The 11,316-nt window shown below is 42.8% G+C and overlaps 1 protein-coding gene across 2 annotated transcripts; it reads right to left on the bottom strand.

The window, feature by feature from the left end:
- Positions 1 to 4,619: 4,619 nt before the first annotated feature.
- RPS15A (ribosomal protein S15a) lies at positions 4,620 to 8,834 on the bottom strand. 2 transcript variants are annotated; one of them, XM_032230133.1, is made up of 3 exons: positions 8,729 to 8,834; positions 5,617 to 5,757; positions 4,620 to 4,777 (listed from the first exon to the last, which is right to left on the bottom strand). In XM_032230133.1, the coding sequence occupies exons 2-3, from the start codon at positions 5,747 to 5,749 to the stop codon at positions 4,635 to 4,637; spliced, it is 276 nt and encodes a 91-aa protein (XP_032086024.1). In that variant the 5' UTR covers positions 5,750 to 5,757; positions 8,729 to 8,834; the 3' UTR covers positions 4,620 to 4,634. The 2 variants fall into 2 exon arrangements, with proteins under 2 accessions (XP_032086024.1, XP_032086025.1); XM_032230134.1 differs by having other exon boundaries at positions 5,617 to 5,754; positions 8,729 to 8,831.
- Positions 8,835 to 11,316: the final 2,482 nt, after the last annotated feature.

The following is an 11,316-nucleotide window of genomic DNA, read 5'->3' as shown; positions in this document are numbered from 1 at the left end:
GACAGCCCGGGGTTCGAGAACCAAGCGCCATGCGATGGGCTGAGCCCGTTCCTTGCTCCAGTTCCTGCCAACCTAGCAGTTTGAAAGCCTGCCAAGCAGGTAAATAGGTGCCACTTCGGTGGGAAAGGAACGGTGTTCCTGCACCTTGAGTTATGGGCTGGTCACAAGACCACGGGGGTGTCTTTGGACAACACTGGCTTCCCTTAGCTAAGAAGCGGAGATCAGCACTGCCCCCTACAGTCAGGTATGACTGGACAGGGGAAATTTTTTTACCTTTCTATTGCAATCCTGGCAAGAAAAGCTAATGGGACTCCAACCTCCTGCTTGCACCAACAGAAAAAGCCACGGGCTAAATCGGCTTGCTGATTTAGTGGGCCTCACCACCTAAAAAGCATCTGAACTCTCTTTTTTCCCTTTGAGAGCCAGACCATTTCTGGCTCGAGGAACCTAAAGCTAAAGAATGAAGGATACGTAAGATGCAAATAAAACATTTCTAATGCCAGAAATAAACAGCTCAGTCATCATCATTTAACAACCCCATAATCCCTTGCAGGGTGGAGTCTGGACAACTGAATGGAGCTAGGAGTGTGTTTGAACGCCCAGATGCCTTTCTTATCGCCAGTGCGGAGTTTTTGTTCAGCAGGTATGTTCTCAGAGAAATATCTGCCTCTACCTAGGATTGAACTCACAGCCTCCTGATCGTGAGGCGAGAGCTCCACCTCTAGGCCACTGCACCACTCAAATAAACAGCTCAGGGTTATGTTTAAAACTAGCTCATGTTCACAGAGCAGCAGAATTTCCATAGAATTCTTCCTCTAGCAAACTATTTTTTTTAAAAAAAAAACAAGGAGGGGAAAAGAGGAGCTGTTATGACCACCTCAAAAAGTTTCATCGTTTTATGGTTTTCCTTTTGCTGGGAAAAAAAATAATATTTTGCTTAAGTGCCAATTTGGGTGATAGAGTCCACAGCTACAAGTTACTCCAGGAAGAAATAATTCAGAACTATCCCGAAAGAGGAAAGTGTTATAAAAAAAAAATATTACAATGTGCTGAGATGGATAGATTAACATTTAAAAGAAAAGAAACTGAATATTCTTATCATGGGATTTGTTTTACCAACGGCTAATCTGACAGAAACAGAGGTTAGAAACTAAAAAGATTTAAAAGATCATTTTAAAAAAGTTGTATCAAAAATTTTACAAGATGGATAAACTAACCGCATTATTACTTTGCAATTAATATTGATCTTTATTATGATGATGATTGTACTTTTATTTAAAACTAACTGTGCCCAGACAACACGCTGTTCAAACAGATATGGAACTTTTTACGTTTATAAAGAAAAATGCATCAATAAAACATATATATATATATACCCTCACCACCCTCCAGGCCTTCCGCAAAGCCCTTAAAACCTGGCTGTTCCGACAGGCCTGGGGCTAAAGAACCGTTGCCCCCGTCTCGAATGGTATGACTGTTGTGTGTTTTAAATTATGTATTGTTTTGTGTCGTTTTTAATTTTTGTTTGTATCCCCCTTCCCTGGTTGAGTTGTGAGCTGCCCTGAGTCCCCTTCGGGGGAAAAGAGCAGCATATAAATAAAATCAACATTCAACATTCAACATATATAAAAAGAAATAATTCAGAACTTTGGGACAAATTAACAGAATGAATCTTGATTTGTACAAAAATGAGTACAGTGTTTCTCTGAAAATAAGACAGGGTCGTATTTTCTTTTGACCCCTGAAATAAGCACTTGGCCTTATTTTCAGAGGGGTCTTATTATTTTTGGGGTGCAGGAGGCGGCGAGCGTGGTCACCTCATGCTTGCTGCTGTGTGGCAATATTTTCGGGGGAGGGTTTATTTTAGCGCATGCGCTCAAAAGCCTGATTGGGCTTATTATCGGGGGAGGTCTTGTTTTGAGGGAAACGGTAGAATCGAGCAAAGTAACAGGCGCTGAATTTGACAAAAAAATATCTAGCAATTCTCTAGGAAGAGTGCCAAGCCAATGTTGAGGAAACACTATTTGTTACAACCTTCCTAAAAACTAATCTCTGACACAACAGGGCTGTCTAGACAATCTTCCTGTTATGAGAACCTCAATCTAATTTTATTTTATTTTTTAAAAAAAGGCCTGGCTTCTAACAGGTTATATAAGAGACTGTTCAGAATTCATGTTTGCTCATGCACGGGAGAAGGAAGAATGCCTGTATAGATTAAACAGATTTATCATTCTAATAATTCGGCACAGAACTCAAAATTTATCACTGGAGCTGTTCCATTTGACCTTTACGGGGAAACCAGAAAAAGCAATCACTCTCTTGCATCCGACTCAGAAATGCAGAATTCACAGATGAAGTTGTGAAAGATTTGTCTCCTAACCGTCCTAGGCATTTTCCATAAACATGTCACCTCGGTTTTTCCAGGCAGTCCATTACTTAATAGAGAAACATTTCAAATAAACTCGTGAAATCCAGCAATCTTTCTTCAGGATTTGAGCTGTTAAAAGATCTCTAAGCCTCTACTAAAGTGTAAACTTCCAGGATGGAGTGTTTATGGAGATTCTCAGTCATCCAGGTCACAGTTGTCCCAAAGGTGCTTTTTTTTCCCCCAAGACTTTCTGATTTTTTGTTTGAAGACATTTCGCTTCTCATCCAAGAAGCTTCTTCAGCTCTGAAAAAGGGTTCCACCACAAATCCGCGGTAGACTAAAGCGCGCTCGACTAAAGCGCGTACGTGATGTCATCACAGCGCGACGAAAACGGCACGCTGTGAGCGGTAAATTTAAAATTAACGCGAAAACCTTACCCTAACCCCCCCAAACCTAACCCTAACCTAACCCTAAGCCTAACCCTTAACCTAACCCTAAACCTAGCCCTTAACCTAACGCTAAACCTAACGCTAACCCTTAACCTAACCCTAAACCTAACCCTAACGCTTAACGTAACCCTAAACCTAACCCTAACCCTAACCCTTAACCTAACCCTAACCCTTACCTTTATGTGAATCGGCTTGCTTTAATTTTATTTTAATTTTAATTTAATTTATTTTTAATTTTATTTGTCGCGCTGCTGATGTCACGTACGCGCTTTGATCGGGCGCGCTTTAGTGGACCGCGGTTTTGACAGGTCACGCTGAAAAAGCACATTTCAAACTTCCAGGATGGAGACCGGTGACTTAAGAAACCATCAAGAAATTTGATGGATCGAGTGGTAAGCAATGGCCTTAATTTTTATGGTGTGGTCTGTTGGCACTGCTACATGAGAATTGATTTCTGGGACATGGAGCAAAGCAACAGGCTCTGACAAAGCTTCCCCCCCCTCCTCACTTAAAACTCATATACCTCTTCATAGTGCTTTTGCAAGCGGTAGAAGTATCTTAGCAGTTTACAGAGTCAGCCTATGGCCCCCAACAAGCTGGGTCCTCATTTTACCCACCTCGGAAGGGTGGACAGCTGAGTCAACCTTGTGCCTGGTGAGATTTGAACTGCTGAACTGTAGCTAGCGGTCAGCTGAAGAAGCCTGCAGTGCTGCATTCTAACCATTGCGCCACCTCGGCTCTTTGCTTAAGTTGCTGTTGTGGCCCAGCAGGAGCCGTTGGAGCTGCCACCAGACTCCGACAGCGAGGGGCCCTATGAGTCGGCTCTGGAGGACCCTGGACAGGGCTCCGGCTCCGAGCAGGGTGCAGAGACGCTGGTTGGCCACCAGGAGGTACCTTAGCCTTGGACCATTGGAGAGGAGACAAGGGAGAGTGAGCCAGATGCCAGCAGTGAGTTGTTCCTGGATGCCCGGCACCGAAGAGCTAATAGGCATCAGGAACAGTTGCAGTTACAGGAGGTAATTACACTCAGCTGGTGGTCATTAGGCTCCTCTCCAGACTATAAAAAGACTGCTTGTGCACACGCCCCTCTTGCAGAAGTCAATGCAGGAACGAATGTCGGAGAACATTTTTGTGAGCTTGGCAGGCTGGATTGCTGGCAAGCCTTATCTGTGCTGGATTGCTGCCCAAGCTTGTCTGTGCCGGTTTGCTGCCAAGGACCTGTCTGTCTGTTAATTAAATGCCGTAACTTATCTTTGGCTCGGAGTGTGTGTTGGTGTGAGACGAGGGGGGTCAAAACAGTTTCTTAAGGTTGCCTGCATCCTGCCAGTTCCAAAGGTATTTTTCTCCGAAACGACTGGACTTTCTTGGGTTTTTCTCCCTTGAAAATGTTCCTCCAAAAAGCTTCTTCAGCTGTTCTTCAAAAGCCAAGAAAACTCCAGTTTCCTTTTGGAAAAGCACCTCTAGGACAACAATGACCTGTGTGATTGAGAACCTCCATAGACCTCCATCCTAGCAGTCTAAGGAACATTAGGGGCTGATGCTATGAATCCGATTTGGGAGATCAGTCCTTGTCTTTTGACAAATGGCAAGGAGTCACACAATTTTATGCTGCTAATTTTATGGAACCGACTATATAACACACCTGTCTCCTTGCTCTGCATCTGTCTTCTGTCTGTGTGATTTGTCTTTGACACCTGACGATGAGATGGACCTACCAGTCCTTTAGGTCAAAGAACAAGGGCAAAAAGCTTTCAATGGATGCTTTGTAGTGACAAAAATATGCACGGTAGGACTTTTTCCTCCAAATGAGATAAAACTTAGAGATGGGCACAAAATGTACATCTTCCCAAAATTAATTTGAACCTGGCTTGAATTCCTACCTTGTTAAGCCTGCCTGTGAGATTCACAACAATTTTCCCAGCTCTGTGGTCATCAATGATCTCAAATTCACCTATGTAGCCTGTGGATTAAAAGAACACACAATCCGTTACTTTCAACCTCTGAATCGAAATTGAGGACAAAAACCCGGGGAACTCTTTGGAATGAAACAAACCCAAACGTTTATCATTTCACAGTAGCGTTCCTTAAGTTAAGTGAAATGCATTCTAGAATACAAGCTAATACCAGATTTAGGGAATAGGGCGGCATATAAATAAAATGAAACTTCAAACTTCTTAACAGTGAGGACAATTAACCAATTGAACAGCTTGCCAACAGAAATCACTGGAGGTTTTTAAGAAGCTAGACAGCCAGTTAAATAGTATCGGTTCTCCTGCTTGAGCAGGGGGCTGGACTAGAAGACCTCCAAGGTTCCTTCCAGCTCAATTCTATTCTGAGTTCAAATTCCTGCTTGTACAACCTCATAAAAGATTACCAGAAATTAATGACCTACATTCAGATACCAATACAGTATTGACTTAAAGCCACTCACTTTAACAACGGTTCGAAGTTACACAGGCGCTGGGGGGAAAAACCTGGTTTACAATTTCGTCTTCGCTTATGACCACTGCAGCACCCCGTGATCAAAATTCGGATGCTTGGCAACTGGCAGGTATTTGCAACGGTTCCATCCTCGAGGGAAGCCAGATTCGCTTAAGCACCCACCCTATGATTCGATTAACAGCTGGGGCAAAAGCAGTTGTAAAATTGGGAGCAAGTCATTTAACAAGCTCCATCTTCCAATATTTTTTTAATTGGGTCTTCCCAAACACAAAGGTTGGGAGCACAGCTCCATACAACATACAGGGGTGAGTATTTTCCCAAATGTAACACATGAGTTATGTACGTGCTGGTACTTACCGTGTTTCATCATCACGGTTAAGAACCGGACAATTACTTTGGAGCACGGCCTGATGAGAACCTGACGCTTTCCACGTTTCTCTGCATTGTTGATGCTTTTAAGAGCATCGGCCAGAACATTCATGCGCACCATGATGCCTGCTTAAATAACAGAAACATTTTGAGAGCTTGTTAGAGGAGTCTGGAATTGCCAATGATGCTTTTAACACAGGATGGTCTGAGGATCTCTGGGGTCCCCCAAGACCCTCTCAAGGTTTTATGAATTCCAAAATTATTTGCCAGCCTCTACTGATTATTAGAGGGATGCGGTGGCTCAGGGGTTCAGACGCTGAGCTTGTCGACCAGAAAGGTCAGCACTTCGGCGGTTTGAATCCCTAGCGCCTCATAACACAGTGAGCTCCCATTACTTGTCCCAGCTTCTTCATGTAAAAAATGCAAGTAGAAAAATAGGAACCACCTTTGTTGGGAAGGTAACAGTCTTCTGTGCACCTTCACCGTTTAGTCATGCTGGCCACATGACCACGGAGACGTCTTCGGACAGTGCTGGCTCTACGGCTTTGAAACAGAGATAAGCACCGCCCCTAGAGTCGGGAACAACTAGCACATATGTGCGAGGGGAACTTTTACTGGTTATTAAAATCCCATTGAACAATCGCTGAAAAGCAGTAGTGACAGTGAATGCATCATTTTTTAATTTTTAATATGATACACACACACCTCATACAAACAAAAACTCTTTTTGGGGGTCCTCCATAATTTTTAAAAGTGGAAAGGGATCCTCAGAGAGAAAAGGTTTAAGAAACATTGGTTTAATAGGTTATTTATGGATATTCACTGCAAGATTGTTCAAAATTCCACTATTTGGACACATGAAGGCTTTAGAAAGGGAAAGTGATATAACAAATTACATGCATTATCTGTGCAACCCTCGAGAAGTAAGTACTTTGTAGACAACGAAGTAGTGAAATCAGCACACAAACTAAATGTAATTTCATTCTTTAAATGAGGGAGAGGGGCCCTTTGGGGTTGCAATCCATACTAACGCCCAACTTATAAAAACAAACTGGTTTTATTCCAAACTCAGCAAATATTATATTATAAAGCTTGGGGATTAAACATGAAAGAAAACAGAACTCCAGGAAAGCATTATTTGAATTATTTGTAAATTCAACTGTCAGAGCAAACATCCAAAACATGTTACAGATCCATCAAGCCAAATCATCTCTCTTAAAAGTAGTGGCTTTCTCCATCTGATTTATTTTAAAATTAACAATTTAGTCTATAAATCTCTTGTGTTCAGCATCTAAAGTACTGACTTTACACTAAACTAATTTAGCCCAAGTTAAGGATAAAGTTCCACAAATGTTAATGGGACCCAGTTTACTTATTTTCTCCAGTTAAAAGTTTGGCTGGCTTGTACACAGAATTACTAAACAAAAACTAAAAAGATAAAGTGTGATTTAAAATTTTTTTTTAAAGCCTCATTAGAAAGTTTCAAAGCCAATACACAAAAATAACCCAAAGTGTGAATATCTATTTGCAAAAAATGCACCAATCCAGGATGATAAAATATAAATTTAGCTCACTTTTGTGAGCTAGACAACAAATACTATTTCAATCCAGTTGTTATTTCAGCAATAATAAGTTTGAATGCAATAAAGCTTTCTGATCTTGACTTTACAAGGTATTCTGTGATCTTGTTCATCTCTTTTACACGGAGATAAAAAAAACCTTTTCAAACGCAAACCAAGATGATTTTAAACACATCTGTAGAACTTTTTCTTGGCAGATTATTATCAGAAACTTGCTCTGTACCCCATGAATTAATTGGCACCAAAATGCAGGGATTAAACTTGTAGTATCTTTCTGAAAGGTATCATTAACTGCTGAGTTTAGAAAGGACCATATCTTCTCCTTATTCAGACATGAGCTGGCTTTGCCTATGTTGAAAGCTATCATTTTGCATATATACACAAGGGTACATTATGATTCATTTTTTTGAAGTGTGGGGGGGGGGGTAAAGTTGGAACAGGGAGCATGTTTTGGTCCCTTATCCTTTGGATTAATCCCTTAAATATCTGCAAAAATCTTAAAGCCAAACAAAGCATCATGGGCAGCTGGTATATTTTTCTACAGAACAGACCATGGCAAGCTGATATCTCCCCCAGTTGCATGTCGCTACAAGTTCCCATGCCACAAACCGCCATGCTAGTTGGGAATCCGGGGAGTTCTCCAAGCATTTGGAGAACACAGGATACTAGATCCATGTGCAGGGCGACATGGATGTAAACTGAACATACGCAAAATATCTGGGACTTCAAATAGGTTTTGCCTTGAGCTGGCAAGTTACCATCCTTTCCACTTTCTTAACCTTCGCCTGCAGGATGGAAGGGGATGCGCCATTAATTCTGCCCTCAACCATCATGGAAGGCAAGGCTACACAGGACGGGCACTTGGGGCAACAAGTCGGGCAGCCCACGTTGCAAACTTGGGACACGGGTTAAAAAGGAGGGGATCCGACCTCCCCCCCCACACACACTCCCACCCTGCAAGAGACCAAGGCAAACTCAGGTTTTGCTGCAGCCCAATCCCAGCCTCCTGGCCCATATTGGTAGAGGGGTTTCACCAGCCAGGATTGCCCCCTTTCCAGCTCCCTCTCCCCTTCCAAGCAAGGTTTTAAAAGTGTTTATTTTGCATTGCTTTGCATTACCCTGTTCCCACAACGTGGGAGTCCTGGGTTCACACGACACGTGTTTATAACCTAGTGGGAAGGGAACAGGGCTTTGAAAGTTCGGGCCGGCCCGTCTCGGCTTCCGTCCCTCCTTCCCACCTGAGGCCCGTGCCGCCGACTCAAGCCCAGCTCGCTTCCCGAGCTTGCCTTCCAAGCTCCACTCCTAGGCATTCCTCTCCTAACCAGCCGCCGCCACCACCCCCGGCCGGGGTTCAGGCCAGCGCCGCCAGGGCCAGGAGCCGCGCGGCTTCCTCCGAAGGAGCCGAGCGAATCGAGCGGAGCCCCGGCTTGCCAGAACCGGCGTTCAAACGGCCCGAGAAGCCGGGATGGAGGCGATGCGGGACGGATCTTATCGGGGACCCAAAGCGTCTCGTTACTCACCAGGGCAGCAAGATGGCGGAAAAAGGAAGGCGGCCGCGCGCGCGCGGAGTATTATGGGAATTCGAGGCGGCAAGATAACCAAGAAGGAGCGGATGCAGAGAGGACTTCCGGATCCAGTCTTCCGCGTCGGGAATGGATGGGAAGACTATAGAGAATGGAAAGGGAAGAGGGGTCGGTCTTTTTTTTTTGGATCTGATGAAAAGGAGGGTTGTTTTCATTTCATTCATTCCATTTGATTTCATTTCAAAGCCACAAACTCCAGCTAAGGGGATTTTTGAAGGGAAGAGGGCGGGGGGGGGGAATGTAGAACTCTAAATGAAATTTAATGTAGACAAAAGTAAAGCCTTACACTTAGGCAAAAGTGTACGTATAAACTGTGTGAAGTCAAGCTTAACAGTGGTGACTGTGAGAGGAATAAGTATAATCTTTATTGTCATTGTACTTAAATACAACGAAATTGGTTTTAACCCCACTGGTGCAAAATTATAACAAACGAAAAAAGAAAGAAAAAGAAAAAAAAACTAGCGTGTGCATGGAGTGATTGTGGTTGTATTTAAAAGTCTCACAGCCCAAGAATAGAAACTATCTTTAAACCTGTTTGTTCGGCTGTCTATACTTTGATGTCTTCTGCCTGATGGTAGAAGTGCAAAGAGACACTGACCAGGATGTGAATCATCTCTGAGTATCTTCCTTACTCTGCTAAAGCAGCGAGATCTGGCGATGTCATCCAGTGGTGTCAGAGGGCAACCAATGGTTTCTTGTGCCGAATGGATCACTCTCTGTAGTGCCTTCCTGTCCACAGCTGTTACTGTTAAAACTTGTTAAATCTTGGGAGTCTTAGTGGACAACCAGCTAAATATGAGCCAACAGTGTGTTGGGCAGCTAAAAAACCCAATGCAATCCAATGCAATGCAAGTTGCATTAACAGAGGGATACAGTCGAGATCAAGTGAGGTACTAATACCAATCTATAAAGCCCTAGTAAGACCATACCTAGAGTACTGCATCCAGTTTTGGTCACCACACTATAAAAAAAAGATGTTGAGATTATGGAAAGAGTGCAGAGAAGAGCAACCAAGATGATTAGGGGACTGGAGGCTAACACATGAAGAACGGTTGCAGGAACTGGGCATGGCTAGTCTAGTGACGAGAAGAACCAGGGGAGGCATGATGGCAGTCTTCCAATATTTGAGGGGCTGCCACAGAGAGGAGGGGGTCAAGCTGTTTTCTAAAGCACCTGAAGACCAGAGAAGGAATAATGGATGGAAACAGAACAAGGAGAGATTCAACCTGGCAATAAGGAGAAAATTTCTGACAGTGAGAACAATCAACCCATGGAACAGAAGTTGCCTTCAGAAGTTGTGGGAGCTTCATCCCTGGAAGCTTTCAGGAAGAGACTGGACTGACAGACTGGAATCTGTCAGAAATGGTGTAGGTCTCCTGCTTGGGTATGGGGTTGGACTAGATGACCTAAAGGTCCCTTCCAACTCTGTTAATCTGTATCTGTTATCTTTTTTAATGGAAGGGAATTGCAATGACAACATGGCTTCCCTGCATCCCACAAAGCAGTGCAGAATTCTAATAATTCTATGAAATGAGTTTTTTATCCTGGGAATCTAAACTTTAGGTTGACTTACAGTGTGACTGAATGGTAGACAGTAATTTTAAAGCTAGATTTCTCAAACTTGGCAACTTCAAGATACAGGTGGATTTTAATCACTATTTTACAAAGAGAATTCACAAATGAATTATTCTTGCAGAACCTCTGTAGCGACGTTGGAATGAACCATGGTTTACTCAATCTAAATGTAATTTTGCAGAACAAGCTGAACCTATGTGGGCTGGAGATATGCAGCAGGCTAATTAAATGTGAGGTTGGCTTCATTGTTTTTGTAGTGTTTGTAGCATAAAGAAATGTTTAGGGGATACTTCAATTAAATATACATATTATTTAAAAGTCTAAGGAGATTCAGTCATCCAGATCACGGGTTTGTCCCGAAGATGCTTTTTTTTTTTTTAAGAGGCAACTGGACTTTCTAGTTTTTCTTTAAAGACCTTTCGCTTCTCATCCAAGAAGCTTCTTCAGCTCTGACTGGATGGTGGGGGAAATGAAAGGATTTATACTCCTTGCAGACAGCTGGCCATTTGCATCCTCTGCAGAATGCAGAAAGTTGCCTCTTGAAAAAGCACCTTTGGGACCTTTAAAACCCAGATAGATCATCTCTCAGCTTAACTTCATGTTGTGTTCAAAGTGCCATCATAGAAATAAGCTGGGGTTCAACATTATTGATACAAAAATGGTGTCCCAGTTTGTCAATAAGGAAAGAGCAAGTTAAGAAAAAGTGAGAAGAAACTTCTCAGCAGCTTAGCTCCTGAGAACAGCAGACACGTTTTGCTGGGGGGTGTTGTGTTTCTGGATAATTATTAAATAACTAGAGACGCGGCTGGCATTGACCTTTAATAAAACATGACGCACATTTTTCTTCTGTTCACATTTTTATTCAACTTTTTAGTTTCCTAAATATACATTAACATCCATCTATATTACACATTTAACACAAAGGAAAGGACAAAAAATGACCAGCACGC

The sequence above is a fragment of the Thamnophis elegans genome, chromosome 14, assembly GCF_009769535.1.
Source record: "Thamnophis elegans isolate rThaEle1 chromosome 14, rThaEle1.pri, whole genome shotgun sequence".
Taxonomy (NCBI): domain Eukaryota; kingdom Metazoa; phylum Chordata; class Lepidosauria; order Squamata; family Colubridae; genus Thamnophis; species Thamnophis elegans.
The sequence above is the reverse complement of the archived record's forward strand: the minus strand, read 5'-3'. Positions and strand labels throughout refer to the sequence as shown.

Excerpts from the sequence above, each read along its gene's own strand:
- RPS15A (XM_032230133.1), bottom strand. The coding sequence starts at position 5,749 with ATGGTGCGCATGAATGTTCTGGCCGATGCTCTTAAAAGCATCAACAAT. Across the intron at positions 4,778-5,616 it reads AACCGTGATGATGAAACACG|GCTACATAGGTGAATTTGAG; the intron begins GTAAGTACCAGC and ends TTTAATCCACAG.